Here is a 22207-nt window from a genome sequence, read left to right as displayed (position 1 = left end):
TACTGCAAGCAGCTCCCGGAAGCATATCTCCCCTCTGGCTCCGAGGCGCGGCCAGGCGGCTCTGTGCTCTGCTTTGTCCGCAGATGCCACCCCTGCAGCTCCCACTGACCAGAGCTGCCTGGCCGCACCTCCCCGTACTATGTACAAGCCGGAAGGGGGGGTCGAGCCAGAGGGGGAACATGCCGGCTGCTTCCTGGGAGCCATGTGAAGCAGGGCAAGCCCTCAACCCCGCTCACCGGCTGGAGCGCCAGAGCAGAGCAAACCCCCAACCCCGCTCCCCGGCTGGAGCGCCAGAGCAGAGCAAACCCCCAACCCCGCTCCCCGGCAGGAGCTGAGGGCCAGATGAAATGGTCTGATGGGCCAGACCTACGGGCCGTAGTTTGCCCACCCCTGCTCTGGAATATTTTCTTTTATTTCAGTAGAGAAATAAATAAAGTTATAACTTTTAAAACGTGGAAAAATACAAGCTTGTATAAGGCTGAAAATTTGAGAGAAAATAGTTAAAAAGTCGATCTTGGCTAGTTCGTAGTGTTGTTATAGCCATGTTGGTCCTAGGATTTTAGAGAGACAAGGTGGATGAGGTAATATCTTTTACTGGATCAACTTCTGTTGGTGGAAGAGACAAGCTTTCGAGGTACACAGACCTGAAGAAGAGCTTTGTGTAGCTTGTCTCTTTTGCCAACAGAATCTTGGCAAGGAGTATCTGGTCAGAACAGATGTTTATGAAAATGAGTAATACGATTAGTACAGTATTTACTGTGTTTTTTATTTTGATATGAAATTATTGAGCCAGATCCTCAACTTGAGTAAATTGCTGTAGCTCCATTGAAGTTAATAGAGCTTTGGTAGTTTATGTGCTGATGATCTAGCCCATTTTGTTTTATTTTGCCCCTAATTTTCCAATTCTATTGCACTACAGATTTTACATTCAGGGCCGGCTCCAGGCACCAGCATTCCATGCAGGTGCTTAGGGTGGCAATCTGCAAGGGGCGGCAGTCCGTGTGTTTTTGCCGCCCCAAGCAGCACACCGAATTGCCGCTGCGGACGGCGGAGGCAGTCCGTGTGCCGTTAGGGTGGCACGCACGCGGGGGTGGCAGCAATTCGGCGGCAGCTTCTATGTTCAGCTGCCCGCGGCGGCAATTTGGCAGTTTCTGTCTTCTGGCTGAAGACAGAAGCTGCCGCTGCGGAAACGCGCGTGCCGCCCTACCGGCACATGGACTGCCCCCGCACTCCAAGGCATTGGGTGAAATTCTGGTTCTTTGAAGTCAATTTCAGAATTTCAGTGGGCCCAGGATTTAATCCTTAATGTTGTTTATAAACGAAAGCTTAGATTTTACAACAAATCTGTGATAAATTCCACAGCAACAGGAAAACACTTGTTTTATAAACTAAAAATTTCAATCTGCAGATATTTTATTACTTTTCAAAAATGCAATTTACTGTAAACATACTGCTATTTCAAGTGCTCTTTTGGGCCATGTAGTAGCACCTCCTCCCTGTGGTCTATTATGCCACTCTGCAGCTGTGGCTGTACCTCTGTTTCCTTCTTATTTCCAACAATAGTCAACAACACTCCTACCTTCCCTCAGGGAGGCCCTGTAAAGTGTCAGTCTCTAATCCAAACAACATAAAATAATTTTCCACTCCTCCTGGGCTACCCTTCTGCCCCTTTCACTCATAGAGTGCTCACCCTCCAGACTTTCTCCCTGCAGACCTGGCTTCTGCTAGAGCTGCTGATCCTCAGGGGTTCTTCCCTGGTGTCCTTCCCCTAATCTTATTCCCAGTCTATCTCCAAGCCATTTTCTTGGGGGGGGTTGGCCTTTTCCTGGAGTATCACATGAGCCGCCTCCTCTCATGCTGCCCTTTCCCTTCCGGACCAATCACATGAGACAGCCTCCCTTCTGTAGCTCCCCTCCCCAACTGAGTTCTCCCAGCCCTTTATGGAAATCACCCAACTCTTCCCCTATTGAGTCTGATAACTGAATTGAGCCACCTGGGTCCCAGCGAATCAGGATTAGCTGGTGCGGTGACGGATCTGTCATAGGCGAGGATAAGCCAACTACTCTTTAACGGCCGGCTAGCCAGCCAGCCTGTCACAGGCTGTATCTCTTTTTATCAAACAGGGTCATATGACCCTGTTTTTTCAGAAATTCTGGGAAATTCTTGATTCCTTGGGAACAGCTAATTTTTTATTTTTAGTTTTATTGAATTTTCACATTGGCTTTACATATTTATTTAAATTATTTGTATTACCTCTGAGGTGTCTGGCAGCTAAATGTCAAGGAAATATACCCTACATTTTATACCATATACAGAATAATTTAAAATGTTTTAAATACATTAATCCATAAGGTCTGGATTCAGAAAAGCACGTAATGTACTTGTTTCACTTTAAGCATGTGCTTAGGCACTGTCCTAAGTAAGAATGCTGTTCTGCATTTGGACCCAAATATGTTGCTTTTATTAGTTACCCTTTGATGAAATGCCTGACATAAAATCGTATTATTATTATTTTATTTATTATTATTGCTTGTGGTGCCACTCAGAATGTGCTAAGAACTATACAAACACAAAATAAGACAAGCCCTGCCTCAAAGCGCTTACATTCTAAAAAACCAAAAAAGACAAAACAGAGAGAGAGATGGAGGACAGGGGAAATGGGAACAAGAAACAATGTGGTGAAGTAATGAATGACCACATCCTGATAAAGCAAATGTGTTTATATATAAAATCATCATCTCCTTTTTCGAACATCAAGGGTGAGCAGGGCCAACTTCTCTCAGTATCTTGGCTTAGGTAAGTATCTGCCAGCCACCATAAGTCTAGTATGTGTGTGTATATTTATTACAGTATTATCCTTTAAGTTGATCACTAGTTTTAAATGCAAGGATTGTGGACGTAGGCCCTTCTCCACTGCATCAAGTTCAACTCTCTTGGGTGAAATCTTGCCCCATTTAGGTGAAAGTGAATATTGCTATTGATTCCAATAGAGTCAGGATGCTCTTTTTAATGCCTTTATGGTCCTGCAGATTTTTTCCCGTCTCTACTTTGCCTCATTTATCTTATAATATTGCCTCCCATTCTCTTGTCTTTGTCATTGATGCCAGTTTACACACACACAATGATATGTGTATTATTTTTTAAATTAATAACTTTACATTTAAATATTACATTTTCTAAATTGCTCTACAAGCCTGATGTTATAGGTCCTGATTAAGCAAGGTGCTTAAGTATGTGCTTAACTTTAAGCCCATGAGTAGTTCCACTGATTTAAATGAAACTACTCATGCATTTTAATTTATGCGTGTGCTAATCTACCTTGCTGAATGGGGGCCATAGTTTCTTGTAGACATGATAGAAGAATTGGAATTTCAGGAGAGGTTTCATTAAAGAGATTGTAGTGGCCTTGCAGACCAGCTCGGGGCATTATGTGCATAGAATGAGGCACAGAAGTAGTAGGTCCAGAGATATTTGTTGAAGAAGCAGTCAAACAATATTTTGAGGCTTGCAGTGTTGGAGAATTGAGAATTGCACGAATAGAGGATGCCTAAGATTAGTGACAGGATGATAAGACAATACTGTGAAACTGTTTTAAGTCATATGACTTTGTCTCAGCCATGTGGCTTGTTTGGCAGTCTAAGAGTATCATAAAAATATATGTTTTCTTTTAAAGTAATATCTTCTGTAAAAAAAACAAACAAACAACAATTTTATGGCTTTCTGTTTTTGCCCACACGATGTGCTGAGTACACTTAAAAATACATTTATTTTAGCAAAAGTAAATATCTAATCTACCATATGCTCATCTAATTATTATCCTCTACATCTAATGTTAACTTAAGTCTGTGTGTTGTGTCCCCTACATTTACTTTAAAGTGACCAACTACATGGGAACTGTCTTCTAATAGTTTCTTTACTAAAGGCTCAGTTCAGCCAAAAATTATCACCAAAGAGGTTCTGCATGGTTTTGCAGATGAGTTGAACAGCTGTTGAGTCTAATTGTGAGTCAATTTCCAGAATGTCATACTAGACTCTGCATAATATATGTGAAGTATCCAGTGATATGCACTCATTGTCTTTGTTGACTATGCATGCAGCCCTTCCTTAGTATTCATCTGCCTGTGAGGTTACTACAGATGTATAAATATGTTACATATATATGCCCAATATGTAGTCTTGAAATGACCACAGACTGACTAGAGCTAAAACTAAGTGTTTCCTTTTATTTGCATGTGTTCACAAGTGTGCTTTATATTTGTATTTATTTATTTGTCAATTTTCTTCCTAACCCTAGAAAGAGCAAAAATGTCTTTTATATTTTATATCCCTAAATAGTCAAATACCATGTTATTTTACTATATATATAAGAAAGGTCTCTGTCATTTACACAATTCAGTAAAATCCAAAATATCTGTCAAATGCACACGTCTAAATAAAGCCTGCAGCCAAAATGTGCTTGCCTTGTTTGTCACATATATTGGCATAAGGTCCCTGAAAATAGAATGCATTAAACCTTTTAGAATGGTTTTGCATTCCAAAAATAGCAAGAAAAATCTTGTAGTGCCTATTGCCATGAATCCATTTATATATATCTTTTCATTTGATTTCCCCCCTCATTTTTTAAACAGCCACACTGAGCAGTTTTTTGTTTTTGTTTTTGTTTAAAGTTGGTTGCTTAAGCAGTGGCAATGAAAAGGTTATTGTAAAATTGCTTATGAGAGTGTTGATTATATTTTATGAATAACCTGAAGTATAATATGTTAGGTATATATAAGCTCCTCAACAGGAAACTATATACAGAAACAACATGGATCTTGCAATTTTATCAGGACAATGCAAGTAGATTTCAGCAAGGTTGGTTCCAACTCATCTGTGATAAATGAGAAGATAAGGCAATCAGTGCACACCATGACACTCTGTACAGCTAGTTAGGCACACTTCAGAACTATTCAGGTGTGCTCACAAAGCTTGTGAGTCTTACATGGGGGGTGTCTCAATATAAATACATCCTTCATGGTGGCCACTAGTAATGCAGGAGTTGCTTTTCCAAGACTTAACCCAGGTCAGATATAAATAATAGATGTTAAGAGTTAGTTTTGATGTTGGGGCTGCATTTCAGGCTGTGTATTTTCAGTTGGGTCAAAAGAATGTATTTTCCCTTTTTTTCTTGTATAGTTCCTCTGCTTGACAAATGCCTGCAAAATTCCATCACACCTTTGCGTGGACCTGTTTGGGTCTCTAAGGGAGAAGGTTTCAGCCCCTCAGGAGCAAAGATGTATATCCATGGAGTTCTTTTGGCCTTACACCAACGATTAAAGTCTGCAAAAAACTATTGCAAACAGGTGAGTTTGTCCCACTCTTTAAAAGTGTGCTGCTTCTTTTTTTTTTTTTCATTTTAAAATGTACTAGTTGTGTAAAGGCAATGATTGGCACTGTGTCATAAAGAAGTGTGACAAGTATTGCATGAGCTCCAGTACCCGTTAGGGAAATGCTTCTCCTATAATCTCAAAGCCAACAATAATGGAGTTAATTGTATCTGTCTTTCGGTGTGGGATGTCATATGTCTCATCTTTTCTTGCTGCACACTGTGCATAGCTGAGACATTCCTTATGTGGAAATCCTATAAAGGCAGTCGTTTTGCATAGGAAAATTAATAGCTTGTTCTGCACATTGAATATTAAAAATGGTCTCATATTTCTTCACACAGGGCTAATCAAAATAAAGGCCATAGTTGAAATATTTTTGAGTAAAAAATAGCTAAACATAACTGGAGTTACATTCTCAAAAATAAAATGAACTTGCTAGCTTTAGGATCGTCAATAGGCTTTTATTGACAATTCATGCACAATTAAATAAATATATCAGAAATACATTTTTATTTGCATAAATTACAGAGATTAGATTATAGAATGTATTAATTGATTTGTTATAGTTTCAGACTATGAGACCTAGTTAGTGCATGTTTGCTTTATCTGCATATTTATATAATTGTGTAGTGATATGCAGATATATTTATGACTTTTTAGTCTGAAGGTATTGTACTTTAATTAATTTGAATAAAAAATGGAATTTCTAGGCTTGCTAAGAATACCTACCTCTGACATCTTTTGATTTATAAATATGAAAGTAATCAAATTTTTTAAGTTAGTTGAATGATTTATGAAAATAGCAGGTATGCAGATTTGCCAGGAAAAGTAATAATTTTACATTAAACAGCCATCTAGGAAACCCAGATTCAAAAGTGATACGAGGCCCCAGAGTTAAGAATGAATGCATCAGCCAGATTATGCTATCAGTCTGTGTGGGAAGGGGGAGGGGAGGTGGAAATGGGGTGTCAGTCTCACTGTTTATACAGCACCTCCTGCTGTCAGATCCATAAAGAGAAATGAGCATTGACTTTGGAAGAGACTGTTCCTATCTTGAGCTAATGGTGGTCAACAACAAGAAATCAAGAAAATAGAAACAGGCAGAAAGGCTAAAATCAGCTTGTTTCAAAAGATGCATGACTCATTTTAGCAGCGTAGTAAAAAAAAATACAGTGATCATGTTTAAATTTTCTATTGAATACTGGCTCTCATGAATGGTACAGAAATGCAAAATATTATAGTACTGTATAGTGTCCTAACTAATAAGAAAATAATTACGGAATCTTTTTAGAAAATATACATAAAAATCTATCAAGTATGACTCATTAAAATATTTAACAGATACATTAACCTGTAGAATAAATTAACCCCCCACAAATGGGCAACATTTTTGGGGGGAACTGAATTACAAAGTGGCCTATAATAAAAACGATGTGAAAGGCTTTTGTCGGTTGCTTTTTGTGCTCCTATAAAGAAAATATAATGAATTTCCAATAATTTAACTTAGATTAATCATTTCTTTGGTGTTGCCCAAGAGTATGAGTTTGGAAAAAGTTTAAATAGCAGAAAAAGAACACTTTTATTAAAGTTTGAAACCACCTTTGAAGACAAATTCACCTGGATTCAGAAAGAACAACATGTGTTCATATTATCAGATGCCTGGGAGATATTTTTTTGTTTTTAAGATTCATATAATATAAGGTTACAATTACGAGTATAAATATGCCAGTTGTTAGTTCACAAAAATTCTGTAATAGCAGAAGATTATTTTTATAGGCATTTTAAAATAGTGTTTTAAGCATTCAAAGTAAAACAAGAAAGTTAAGTATTTTGAAAATATTACAATAATGTTAAGAAACATTGACAGGTTTCAGAGTTAATGTAACACTGTCAAAAGTAAATTGTTTGTGGTATCTGGTATTATAACAGCATAGACAAAAATAAAAAAGAGAGCAGAAATGCATTTTTATGTTTTTCCTTTTAATTTTACCAATCATTTTCAAGGTGGAATTTTATTAGCATTGAACATAATTGAAATCATATGCAGAGTACTGTGAGTATTAGAGAATACAGCATATTATTTTGAAATATCAGTTTGTTTGTGGCTGCATTTACATATGTTGTCCATAATTTATAAATAAGTTAAACATTAAAAAATATGTAGATTATAATATAAATAAGCAAGGTTAAAACACATAGTAATATAAACCTAGGAAATTGAGTCACGTATCCCCTGAATTTTACCTGCTGTACTCCACCCTACCTCATTGTCGAGGAATGACATTTGAAAACTATCAACTCTTCTAAAAACGGGATGCAGGGGGCACAGCCCTCACTCCTTCATCCTGTTGTGTCTAGGCAGACTAGCAGTATAACTCTATGATGTGAAACATGTTCAGTTTTCAAATCACTGTATATCTAGACATTGCTTGACAATCTTAACTGAATTTTCTACTTATCTGTTATTTTGAGATTTGTATTGTATTTGTGTTTTACACTATCTTTTATTTAAATAAATAAAGAACAAATGAAGAAAAAATATGGAGAAACCCCTTTGATCTGGTAATACTCTGCTGGGACAACATGCTTTGTTGAAATAATGAGATTAAATAACTCTTGGAAGTATTAGTAGCTCAATAGCAATATAATTCTGAGCTACTTTCACTAAAATTTAAGTCATTTTTAATTTCAAAGTGTATTGTTATACACCTACTGGATTAAAAATAGTACACATTGGTTGACCCAAAAGGCTGCACTGTGGACTGCCTATTATCAGCTTGTTGCCTCCTGCCCTATAGTATGGCATTAGATGTCTCAGTCCATAGGTCAAAAAGAGGAACTCTTATCATTCTGCTGTGCCCCCTGTATCACCTTTAGAGAAGAGTTGATAGACTTTGAATGCCATTTCTTAAGAATGAGGTAGGGTGGAGTAAAGCAGTTAAAACAGAGGGGATATTCGACTTATACTATAATATAATCAGGTAAAACTAAGAGGATACTTGTGGCTGGAGAAGGGTTCAAATGTCTCTTTGTACTCAAGAGAAAAGAAAATAACACATCGGTACAGCACAATAGCTTGTCATTTATGTTTTTTCTTTGTATAGAGTCCCAAGTATTGTAATTGTATTAAGTTGTAATGTCCTGTGGACGCCAGTAAAATCTTGAAATTTTATCAACCTCAGAGGACATGACTGCAAAATACACAACTTTTTGGATAAAAAATAAATACAAAAACTATCCAGCACTACAGACAGAATTATTTTGTAATTAATTTTCACATGATGGAGTTGTAACTATAATATGTGACTTTAAAAATGCTCTCCCAGGTTGTCAAAAATCCTGAGATACTTAAATAGACCTAGCATTTAACATTTGTGTATTATATATTTAATATATATTTGTGTGTTTATGTGTGTGTCTGTATATGTTTTCAAATATCATGCATGACTACTGTAGCTTGTATTTAAAACATATATGTTCTTAAAACAGAGACATCTCCAAAATGAAATTGCTCAGAACTATGCAAGAGCTTAAATTCATTAGTAACAGTAGGAATAATATAAATATGTTAGTATGAAATGTAGATAACACTTTCAACCATGGGGGCTGTACCATCTCATTAGCATTCTTGATATGTAGTTGTACTGTTGGTGGGGGTGTTGAAGCAGGAATGCCATTGTGCTGGGTTCCAGTGTTTGGGGACAAACACTGCTGTGGAGGGAACGTGTGAAAAGGCCATAGTACTGTCAGTGAATGAGGAAGGCTGTGCTTTCTGTATGCTTCAAGCAGGGAAGCTGTCATTCACAGGCCTAGCACAGCTAAACAGAGGCCAAAACAGAAGACTGAAATACCTTTTAAAATGATATTAATGATTTTTAAACATTTTCTTCATTGACAATCACACAATAAATCATCTATTGCTCTGTCAGTAAACAAACACAAAATATATTATGACAGAGAAACTGAAAAAATAAGCTGAAGTGATGCCAAAATATGAGATTCCTGACACTCCATTTGAAAATCACTAGTTGACCTAAAAAGCCCCCAAAGTATTGATGAGCATGTTTTATAACTTTACTCTGTGAGATTCTAGAAAAATACTGCTATAATACTTTATTCAGAAATTCACCTACAGTGCTGTAGATTTCTATCCTATGCTTAAAAAACTGTTAACAAAACTGTGCTGAAGTGGTTTTTTTATGTAGGTGTGGGGCGGCGGAGGGGTGAGGGGGTATTTATGCTGTGTATTCCTAAACTCATTCTCTCAGAAATGACAGTGATAGAAATTAGTTATGTAAACCAATGCAAATTATGTTGTATTTAAAGTAATGACTTCTTGTATGCAAAATACTGAAGAAAAAACAAGAGAGATTAAAAGATTAGAACAATTTTATCACCCACCGTTTTAAATATGATAATATTGACAAATGCTGCTATGGTTAAGAGTCTGTGAACCTTTCTATAATACATCACTGCTGGTATATAAATTATTAGTCCATTAGCAATTTTTTATATTTTATCTAATCAGTTTTACAATTTTTGATTCTGAGCTGCACTAACAGCCTCCATAATTCTTGTGGTTTCAACCACTTTGTTGTATAGAGCTATAAAATAGTACTAAATGTAAACAAAAATATTGCAACTATAAGAAGAGAACTAACACTACATTTTAATTTTTTTTAAAAAACATTTAATTTGAAACTGCTTACTTAGATATTGGAGCCTGAAATTGCCTATTGTGCATGCATTCTAGCTACCTTTTATAATTCTCCTTGATTATTTTCAGTATGACTACTAGACAAGTTATCACTGACTTCAGTGTGCCTTTGTATCCTAAGATTTCTGTTGCAATAGCTTTAATTATTTCATAATGGGTCCACAGGACCAGGACTTTTCCATTATAAATGTCATATAAACCAGCTGTTATGGGGAAATCTTTTTCTTGGGGTTTTTTGTTGGAGGAAATTGATGCATTAATATACTATTTTTGTTTACTATTTTTGTGTAATCCACATATTTTGCATATAATTTTATGCACACATAACCACACAATTTTGTCAAAAGTTTACACTTTAAAATATACGCTGCACTTTAATGTTATAAAAAAAAAAATTGCATCCTGGCCTAAGGTTGGCATTACAGTAACTCAGAAAGAATAGTAACTGTTCCACTGAAATGATTTACAGTTGATTTCCATTCAAAAGGTCACCAAATCCAGTATAATAGTAGTAGATTTTTGTGGCATTTTTAAAATAATAATCTTAACATAAATTAAAGATCAAAAACTGTATTTAAATAATGTAAAAATGATTTTCTTAAACAAAAATGTTCTGTCTTTGCTGTATACCCTTCTTGCTTAATTGTATATAGTACTGACTCATATCATTGCAGTGGTGTTAAGTATTTTTGTGTATCATTATGTGTATGTCATACATAAAAAAAAATAGGTCTCCCATCCATTTGGCCTACATAGGGGCCATTCACATAACACTCCTCTGTTAAAAGTAAACTTTTTTTGTTGAACAGCAATAGTTCATACTATAGCTGTAATATTTCAGCATAGTTTCTTATTAAAAGAATATAAGAATAGCATTTCAGTAATTTTGAAATTGAAAAAGAAAATTAGTATCTTGATAGTTTTGATAAGTGATTCTTTGAATGTTGAGTTGTTTATAGATTTGAGTGATGATTGAAATTTTTTCCCACAACCAAGCTGCATTCTAGTTACTAGAAGTATTTTAAGAACCTTAAACTTGTGTCTTCTTCTAAGTGTCATGCCTTGAGCAGGCCTAACATCAGTTAAATGAAGTGAAAATTGCATTCTTGTCTTGATAGAGATGAAAATGGATTTCTGGTCATGAAATAGATGTAGTTGTCACTTTTTTAAAAAGGTGTCAGCAGTTTGCTTCAGCAAGTAAGGTGCCAATTCAGTATGACAGTAAACTTGTGATCTGAGCAATCAATAAAATGCTTCAATAACTTCTGCTTCATTACACTTATAATAAGAGGCTATAGATCTGTGGCACATAAAATGTTGATAAAGAGGATATGTAGGGACTGGCTGTGACATTTTGTCTTAGAAGTACAGTAAGTGCAATGTTGCCATCTAGAGTTTGTGCATAGGTAATTATTCCAAAAGGAAAAGCCTCAAAGATAAAATAAGCATTGATATTGAAAGCTCTGTTTATTTTCCATCAGTTAGTGGTATGTGTGTGTGCGAATGGTTAGGTCAGGGGAATATAAGATACTACTGCCTTTTTTCCTTTAAATAATTTATAATAAATGTGAAATATTTTTCTCAAATAGTATTGTAATAGACTTAAAACAATATACATTTAAAGTAGCTTTTACTATTACAAGCGACTTTAAAATATTTATAAGACTACAATTATTTGATTTGACTCCTGTAAGGAGGAAAAAACAATGCTTTGTAATAACAATAAATTCATACTGTGATGTTTCAGATCTGGGCCAAGGATTATCTTTTAATTTACCTATTATGAAAACATAAATAGCTTATTTTGATTTTTCATAACTTGTACATTTTCAGAAAATTGTCTCTGTGGAGTTATTTTGTGGAAAAATTATTTTTAATATACTTTACTAGATTTTTCTCTTTCTTAAAATGACTGTTGACTCTTAATTGATGCAACATATTATGGAAAATGAGAGGCTATTTTCTATTATGTTTAGGATAATTAAAGCCAAATTTAGATCTGAAAAGGGTTTCATTCTCCATGGATATTTTAGGAAACCATATGTTTTTCATAAATGTATTTTTTAAAGCCCTGTGATCAATGTTTGTGCCCAGTGAAGGTTAAACATGGATTTAGATGATTTTATGAAGTTTAGAAGCCTAAAAAATGATTTCATTGAGTTCAGAGACAAAACAAAAAAACACAACACCCAAGTGACTGAGATTACTGAGAATTTGCGTAGTGAGAATTTCTTTATATTGAATAGGCTAATTTCAGGCAGAGCATGTATAATAGAAGGAGGTCTAATTAAGCGATTTCCCTTATTACATGCAGTGGTGTTATAGCTGTGTCTGTCCCAGGATATTAGAGGGACAATGTGGGTGAGGTAATATCTTCTATTGGACCATTTTGTCACTCTTCCCTTATTACAGTCCATATACCCTGTGGAGTTCAGGATGGGACTGTAGCAATACTATTGGATAGGTGGGGGATTTAAAACCAGCTCTTATATTGACCCTCAGAGCCCTATCATGGCTAAGAAGGCGGGAGTGGTCATGCCTGTTGCTCCTCCTGCCCTACAATAGTTCCCAACCACCATCCTGAAATTATGTCCTAATTTTTTTTCATTGTTAATTCTTTTTTAGATGGGTAATGGTTGATAAGTGTGCTCAAGTGTCTATGTGAAAATGTGGGTAAGGAGCTAGGTGCACATAGTCCTAGTCATTTCTGAATTGTTTTTTGCCAAAAACTCTAGATAATACTATTGCTTTGTTTTTCCCATCTTGGTAATTCACACATGATGGCACCATTTAGGCTTACTTGCCCGGACATGTAATTCATGCTAGAGATTTAGATAAATTATTCAAAATTTAGGTTATCAATAGGGATGGAAGGGGTTGTGACCTCTTAAACCCAGTGCAGATGGGAGATGGCAATTATTGTCTTCTGCAGATTAGAAATAAATCAGCCATTAAAAACTGATGGAGTTTTGATTGCAGGAGGGCCCAATCTCTCAGCAAAAGATAGGGCCACTGTCATTTGGGTATGCATCACTGGTGACTTCTTGAAATTTTTAATTCATAATTAGAATATACTGGGGTTCCCCCTCCTCAGTCAAATAAATCCAAATTGGAAGGTAGGATTATTTGGTAACAGTTATAGAAGGAAAGAATATGCCACTTCCCATTTAGTTTCCAGTCCTGCAGTTGGATTGGAGCAGGCAGACTCCTGCACCTGTTTGAAATCAGCGTGTCTCTGCACAGGTGCAGGTGCATGGATCTGATTGCAGGATCCAGCACTTTAGCTTGCAAGGCTACCTGTCTGCAGGCATTAGCTGACAGATTTATGTTCAACAATTTGGGGGTGGGGGGTTGCCGGTCTTGCTAAATCTTTCTTGTGTCATTCTCTCCCATATCCATGGCAATGATGTGATGAACAAATAATCAGAAATAGTTACTTCTAGATGGGTTATAGTAACTTGAAATAGAATGTACACAATACATATATCATATACCAACCTGTGAATACAGTACACAGTATTCCCACTCCAAGTATTCAGAACTCATGAGTTAACCCCCCAAAATAATGATTTCCCCCCTCCCCCCAACAATATATTTTTGGTTCTTTTTATTTGCTTTCTGGGCTTTGAGCCTTTTGGATTCATGTTTTCAAGCTTTTCTCCGCAATCATGAAGGATAGAAACTTATTTTCTTTTTAAATGGCAGCCAAAATTCTCATGTGGACACATGACTCCAGGAGGTAGGGCTTTAAGGAAACATACTAAATATCACAAGACTCACAATAACATTGTGAACGTTGTCAACATGGTAAGATACTTAAGCTTGAGAGAAATAATTAAATTAACTCTTTTGGTGAAGGAGAAGAGGGTCTCTGGGTTTTTTTATTCAATTGTGTCATCCTTGCTTTCTTGCAAATCTATATTGTTTTGCATTAATATGACTGCACTGGGATTAGTTGTAGGCATATATTAAAATCATGCATAGAGAGAATTACATGTGTGATTTCCTCCTATGCATGTTGATGGGACTGTTTTTACAATGTGTAGCCCATGCACTGAATATATGTAGCATTAACATAGTTCCTTTACTGTGAGCTAAACTAAATTCTTCACAAGTCTTCTGTCTGCTCTGCAGGTTAGTCATTTCACTTGCACTTATTTAAAATCTTTAAAATAAAAAAAAACAGTTTAGAACTTTTTCATTATATCGTAAAGAAATGATTGCACTTTATAACTTTGAAAGTAATTACAGAATTCTACTGTTAAAGGCAGTGAAAGTAGGTTTGACACATTTTCTTTAAATTACTCAACCACCTACAGCTATTATTGCCTATGACTCTTTTGAAATGAGAATAAATTTAATAGTTACAACAGCAAAGTGAAAGAGTGTGTTTGATAGATTCCCTGAACAGTTTCAACACCCACAGGTATTATTTGTAAGAAAACAATCATGCAGAGTCTTCAGCTGGTTAGAGAGGGCACAGCATTCCATCTTCACCTGACATCCTATCTGTTCTCTCAACATCCTGTGCCCCCTGCCTGCCACCCACTCCTCCCAAAACAATGCTCACTGAGAGAGGTTTGTGTGAATGGACAAGAATATGAATGTTTTTTTAAAGAAAATGAACAGTATAGAAGGTACATTGTCAAGAGGGTGAGAAAAAGAAAAACTGTCTTTAGGATTGATTAGTATTTTTCACTTTCTGTTCTAATTAATCAGTGTTATCCTTGAATTACAAGAACTACTCAATTTTAATTATTCACAGGTCTGAAAACTGATTGATTACAGGAAATAAAGAGCCAAAAGACTATTTTAAAGATCTTTATTTCTCTCTTCTCCCTTTTTTGGTCTGTTTCCCACATAACATCATTATGGTTATTTTTAAGAAATATATTTAGGCCAGAATTTTCAGGCATGGGTCAATAAACTTAAGACATTCAAGTTTAAAAATTTCAATCTTGAATATAATAAAATGAAATACTCTGCACCATGCTTTTCTTAATGGTTCTTGTTTGATAATATAGAACTTTATTTCCCTAAATTATTTGTACACCTCTACCCCGATATAGCGCGGCCCGATATAACACTAATTCAGATATAATACGGTAAAGCAGTGCTCCGGGGGGGTGGGAGGGGGGGGCTGCGCACTCCAGTGGATCAAACCAAGTTCAATATAATGCGGTTTCACTTATAACGTGGTAAAATTTTTTGGCTCCCGAGGACAGCGTTATATCGAGTTAGAGGTGTACTTATTATTTAGTATTGTATTCCGGTAGTGCCTAAAGGCCCCAAATCAGGGGTTGGGGCCATTTGTGCTAGACAGTGTGTATAGTTATAATAAAAAAAATGATCAAACTTTAGTTTTCTATATCTAGTACAGCAGTTGTATTTGAAAACAAGCTTTGTTGTTTTGGTGTTTTCAGCCAAAGGTTTCTCTTATATCCTTAGTTGTGCTTTTATCTTGGATTTTTTTCAAAAATATGACTCTTTATTTTACTTTGCAAAGTTGCTCTCCTTCCTCCTTGAATTTGGTGTGTATCTTGTAAAACACTCCTGGTGTACAAAGCGAATTGTTCAGGTCCAGTATTAGCCAGAGAAAATTAAGACTCGGAAACAATTCTCTCAAATGAGCCACCTACAGACATTTTCTTAAAAATAATTCTAATTCAAACTTTCAGTAAAAAATGGGTATGTAAATCAAAACTCAATCTACGCAGCAGATCATTGTAAGTTTCAGTGATTGCTGAAGAATTACAAGACATTGGAACAAATTCTTTAGTAAATTATTTTTCCAATGTACTGGACCCAAACATACCTTTTCCTATATCCCCTCCCTCTTAAAGTATTTATTATAGCCATTGCTGGAAGAAACAGAACATCCATTTATTTAACTCTGTACAACTGAGAATAACAAAATGCTAGGCAGGCAGGCAGTCCTTATTGAGTTAGCTACCACACTTTTCTCTTAATAAGCATACAGGGGCATTGCAGAATAGTGCTAAATCATCTGGGAGAATTGCAGCCCTTTTGCAGGCTTCACATCAATCTACTGGTGTTCTGTCCTTGGTGTCTAAACCACTGTCCATCATGTACTAGCAGTCTGCTGTCTCTTGGTACCATTGCTGCATGACTGGTCAAAGCTATCTCCACTCCAATTCAATCTTATATGAAAATGGTTGATGGCATATCTGTGCCACATGTGTTGAAAATGACCAGGTCTTACCCTGCTGATCTCAACTCTCCTTCCCCATTCCATCATGTGTGCAGTTTGAGAAGTGAATCACCTGACTGACTTTCTCTGAAGCCCATCTTATTTCTCATAAATTACTCACTACTGTGGGCAGTCAGTCCTGGATTTTTCCATTGCTACCTGAAACAGCAACAAGGACTCTACTTGGAAAAGCTAGATTAGATGCCTGAAAAGGTCTCACAGGAAGTCAACTATGTGAGAGAAGAATGTGTGGCAGTCTGTACCATGAAGTATTGTATCTCTGAGTTAACCATGCTTTTGAACTATTCCAGCTGAGTATGGGCCTTCTCACAGAGACATATCAGGGAAGTCAGGAGACTATGCTAACATTGCTCCTGGTAAAAGTTACACCGGTTTGGCACAGTCCTATTTTATACAGCTGAATGAAAAGTCAGCTGATTTTTGCACTATCTGCCCAGGTTGTTGTTAAAGGAGAATAAAGTGTAGCAGGTGTTCATAACAGCTGTTTCAACTTAGTTAAAGGTGGGTGGGATTTGTTCCCACTTTATGCCCTGGAGCCATGTAGCGTAGCCACAGAGTATTCAGAGCAAAAACCAGATGTGAACTGAGGTTCCATTCAAATGCCTAATGAACTACACCTGGCTGCAAATCTATATGCCTTTGATTTATATATATGTATATCCAAAATGCAGAGTAGTATCTCTCCTGATCATGGCATCAGGAGTGAGACTTTTCTGTGAAGTTGGAATCTGGCAGGAATGGTTACTGAACTGCTTGAAGGATGGGGCAGACAAAAAGAAAATCAGAATGTATTAGAAGACTGTAGAGAATTTGAACTGTGTGAATATTTTCCCACTCCATTACACAAACAATTAATCTTTCTTCATTATTGTTGTTAGTAGTAGTAGTAGTAGTAAACTTATATTAAGGTAGTGACCAAAGGCCCCAGTTGGGATTGGGGTCCTATTGTGCTGGGTGTTATACAAACACAAAAAAGACAATCTCAGACTTGAAGCTTAAAAGACACAAAATAGATGATCTATAAAATACAAGCAAGTAAATGTGGTGAAAAATTGGCACATTTATGTTTTTATTTAATTAGGGTTAGAGGTCAGGTGAGGAATGGCTGGAAAGAGGAAGTTAGTAACTAAGTGATAAGTGAGGTAGTAAATTCATAGATTCATAGATCATCAGGGACCATTATGATCATCTAGTTTGACCTCCTATATAACACAGGCCATAGAACGTCTCAAAATAATTCCTAGATCATATTTTTTAGAAAAATATTCAGTCTTCATTTAAAAATTGTTAGAGATAAAGAATCCACCACAACACTAGGTAAATTATTGTTCCAATGGTTAATTATTCTCACTATTAAAAATTTACACTTTATTTCCAGTTTGAATTTGCCTAGCTTCAACTTCCAGCTGTTGGATCGTGTAAAACCTTTCTCTGCCAGATTGAAGAGCCCATTATCAAATATTTGCTCCCCATGTAGGTACTTATCGACTGTAATCAAGTCACCTTTTAACCTTCTCTTCGTTAAGCTAAATAAATGGAGCTCCTTGGGGCTATCGCTATAAAGCATGTTTTCTAATCCTTTATTCATCCTTGTGGCTCTTCTCTGAACACTCTCCAATTTATCAACATCCTTCTTGAATGGTTGACATCAGAACTGGATGCAGTATTCCAGCAGCAGTTGCATCAGTGCCAAATAGGATGGAAAGATAACCTCTCTACTCCTACTCAAGATTCCCGTTTATGCATCTGAAGATCGCATTAGCTCTTTTGTCCATGATATCACACTGGGAGCACACTGCTTTCCCAGGATATTAAGTATGGCCTACATTCTTTGTTCCTAGATATAGACATTTACATTTAGCCATATTAAAATGCATGTTGTTTGCTAGCACCCAGTTTATCAATTGATCCAGATCACTCTGAATCAGTGACCTATCCTCTTGATTATTTACCACTCCCCCATCTTCAAACTTCATCAGGGATGATTTTGTTTTCTTCCAGGTCATAGATAAAAATGTTAAATAGCACAGGGCCAAGAACTGATCCCTGTGGGACCCCACTGGAAATAGACCTACTGAATGACAATTCCCTATTTACAGTTACATTTTGATACCTATCAACCAGTTTTTAATCCATTCAGTGTGTGCCTTTTTATATCATTCTAGGGAGTAGGTAAAAGAATATTGGGGAAGAGTACAATTGGCAGGTATATCTTAACTGAAACCAAGATATAAGAGAGGTTGGAGTGTCTTGCTGAGAAGTAAGGTCTGGAAGAAAAGGTCCTGGCAGGGCAAACACTAAGAGCAGTCAAATTTAGATGGAATGCTTCTGTTCAAGTGGATATTTAGTGGTTGCTTATTGAGTTAGCTCATTCCTGGGTTGAACCATTGTGGACAGTCATAGGTGCAGAACTGCTGCAATGCTACTGGACCTAGCAGTTGCCCATGTCCAAAATCAGCAACCGTCTCTCACATCGGAGAGTACTAAAAATACTGATAAAAGCCACCTGAATTGTACATCCTTAAACCCCAAAATATACTGCTATATAGGTTGCGCTTCTTCTCTCCTTTCATGCTTGAAAACTAGTACAAAAACACACACAAGTGTTGGGCTAGCCAGCCGTCTGAAGCAGGAAACTATTTTAGATGTGCAACTAAAGATTTAGCAAATCCCTTTATTTAGCTCATCAGGATCATGAGCATCATCATATTGGGAGCTATGGAGCATTCAAACAAATGAGAGTTTATTGTAGACCAAGAGCCCAAAGGACATCTGGAATCAGAATAAGGTCAAAGTTCACTGAATATGTGAAATTTCAAAATCTGCCCATCAGAAAAACAGTAAGATATTGGTCATATAATAATCAATATTCAATAATGTCTTGACCCAAAAGAGCTGTTTAAGTTTTAACAGTGGACAGTAACAATGGTGTACTGTATGTATGACTGCATACTCTAAAGCCACTATTCAGCAAGACATTTACACATATGTTTATGTTCCGAGTCGCTGGGACTTAGGCATGTGGTTTAAGAAGCATGGGCTTCAGTACTTTCCTGAATCAGAATTTATATGCATGACCCTCTGTCTTGCCATCCTGATGATCAACAATGTCAAACCACGTACATCACTGTCTGTCATAATAAAGAAAAGAAAAATCATGAGATGTTTCCTCAGACCATGAATGTCACCAAGAAATGTACAATTCAAGGACCTCCTATAGTCATTGACTCTTTCCAAACTCAGAACTTGAGTCCACCAACTGGTGCATCAAGTTCTAGGAAAGTAAGCCCTAAAACCCATTGCACCTAAAGCATAAGAGTTTCATGTCTGAAAACAGATCCCAATCTGCCTCCCACCTTTCTACAGTACCTCTGTTGAATGGGGATTTTCATCCCAACAATGGTGAATACAGCACAAAGCATGTCTGGGGGCAACAGTCTTATATGCAAAGACCAAGTGACCAATGGATGTCTGTATGTTTATTGGATGGGAAATTGGGTGTCACCCAAGATCAAATCATTATCAATATGTAGTCTGGTAAGCCCAGGCAAGGGACTTTCAGGGTTTTAGCACCTATTGACATAGCTTTGCCAACAAAATAATTTTGTAACTGACAAATGCAGCAACTTTAAATCCTCCAAATCAGAGGTGGGCAAACTATGGCCCGCGGACCACACCCAGCCCACGGGATCCTCCTGCCCGGCCCCTGAGTTCCTGGCCTGGGAGGCTAGCCCCCGGCCCCTCTCCCCCAGCCTCAGCTCACTGCACTGCCAGTGCAGCTGCAGAGTCGTGGCCTGACCCGGTGCTCTGTGCTGCGTGGTGGTGAGGCTGGCTCCAGCCGAGCGGTGCGGCTGCCTGTCCTGGGGCTCTGGGTGGCATGGCTGCAGCGCTGCCAGCCACCAGTGCTCTAGGCAGTGTGGTAAGAGGGCAGGGAGCATGGGGGTTGGATAGAGGGCAGGGGAGTTTGGGGTGGTGGTCAGGGGGCGTGGGTGTGGATAGGAGGTGGGGCAGTCAGAGGGCGGGGTTGAATGGGGGCAGGGATCCCAGGGGAGAAGTCAGGAATGAGAGGAGGGGTTGGATGAGGCAGCAGGGAGCAGTCAGGGGTGGAGGGTCCGGGGGCGGTCAGGGGACAGGGAACGGGGGTTGGATGGGGCAGGAGCAGGGCCAGCTCCAGGCACCAGCAAAGCAAGCAGGTGCTTGGGGCGACAAATTTGCAGGGGCGCAAGAATCCAGCATGAGAGCTGAGAACCAACAGGGAGCCCTGGGAGCTGTAGTTCCTTGGTTAGCTCCCTGACTATAGAGCCAGCCCTGGAGCAGGGAAAGAACTACATTTCCCAGCCCCCCACCTCAGCCCTGGGCTCCCCCCGCACCCCTGTTTTGCCCCAGCCCTGGACTCTCCCGCGCCCACACCCCCTGCTGCCCCAGCTCTGGCCCCCACCTGCACCACCCCTGTTGCCCCAGCCCTGGGCTCTTCCCCCCCACCTGCACCTCCTGCCACCCCAGCCCTGGGCTCTTCCCCCCACCCCCAACCCGCATCTCCTGCCACCCCAGCCCTGGGCTCTTCTCCCCCCCTGCACCCGCACCCTCTGCCGCCCCAGCTCTGGCCCCCACCCACACCTCCTGCCGCCCCAGCCCTGGGCTCTCCCCCCACTGCAGTTTTATTTGTTTAAAAGGAAGACAGTGATATTGCATTGGCAAATTCCCCATAGAAACAAAGAATGGAACAAAAGAATAATAAAGGCACCTCAACTTTTCCTCATTTATGTAGGACACTCTTATAATATGCATCCAGATAGCCTTCAATCACACAAGCTGAAAATTGTTCCACTTTACTGCAGTTCTGTAACCATATGAGAACCAATCCTGTCTGTGTTCTGTGCACATCCCAAATTCCTGATGAATTACCCGCCCTGGGAGCGAGTTACCAGTGACCCAGGGCTTGGGCGGCAGGAGGGTGCGGGGAGGGTGGGGGGGAGCAGCCAAAATTTTTTTTGCTTGGGGCAGCAAAAAACCTAGGGCTCTGGGCAGGAATCCCGTGGGGGGGGGGGGCGACGGGGCGAGAAGCAGGGGGGGGTCGGATAGGGGGTGGGATCCGGGCCATGCCTGGCTGTTTGGGGAGGCACAGCCTCCCCTAACCGGACCACTATACGATTTTGGAAACCCAATGTGGCCCTCAGGCCAAAAAGTTTGCCCGCCCTTGCTCCAAATATAGGGAAGAAGCAGAAGACAGACTTAATTAGTATTGACACATCATCTTTTAATTCCTTGTTGACCGTGGTTCACACCAAAGTTTATCGATGACAAGTCCCTATTTTATCTTTTTGAATCATCTCATTGCATTCTCATTAGGCATGTGTGTACCTACTTTAACTGGCCAGCTGTAGGCGCCATGCTACATTTGCAATGTCCTCTGTAGTAACCAAAATGGTAAGTTGAATGAAAACTTTTCCCTTTGTTGAAAGTCTAACACATCAGCGGATCAATGGTGGAGTTGTCTTCCTCGTCCTACAGACCATATATGGATTTGGGGAGGATGAGAGAAAATCAAAGTTAGCTGATATGTAGGGTTCTACCTCATGCCATGCTAGTTATCCAGAGTGAGAAGTTCTTTTCATGTTGGAGAATAGAATGTAGGCAGCCCTTCATGCATGTCTTATGCCTTCCAAATTAGGCAGATTTAGGACCAGGGCGGCAATCCTCTCTACTATTATACTAATAAATGGATATATCCAGTTTTCCACAGTCTATTCTACATTTTTTATAAGTGCCTCCCATCCTATGAGCCGGAAGTCCTACTATCTTTTAATAATATTTCCTCTTCTATATTTTAATGATCAGAGTTTAAGCAGGCAAGCAGTTTCCTAATTATCACTAAAGGAAGGATGAAAATTT

The 22207-nt window shown here is 38.4% G+C and overlaps 1 protein-coding gene across 1 annotated transcript in view; it reads left to right on the top strand.

Moving 5' to 3' along the window:
* DCDC1 (doublecortin domain containing 1) overlaps positions 1–22207 on the top strand; it is a 420863-nt gene that overhangs the window by 94220 nt on the left and 304436 nt on the right. The window contains exon 8 of the mRNA XM_034769879.1: positions 5176–5342. Within this exon, the coding sequence (XP_034625770.1) occupies positions 5176–5342 (167 nt within the window). The remainder of the gene's footprint in view (positions 1–5175; positions 5343–22207) is intronic.

The sequence above is a fragment of the Trachemys scripta genome, chromosome 4 (genome assembly GCF_013100865.1).
Source record: "Trachemys scripta elegans isolate TJP31775 chromosome 4, CAS_Tse_1.0, whole genome shotgun sequence".
NCBI lineage: Eukaryota > Metazoa > Chordata > Testudines > Emydidae > Trachemys > Trachemys scripta.
This window is presented reverse-complemented; position numbering and strand designations above follow the sequence as displayed.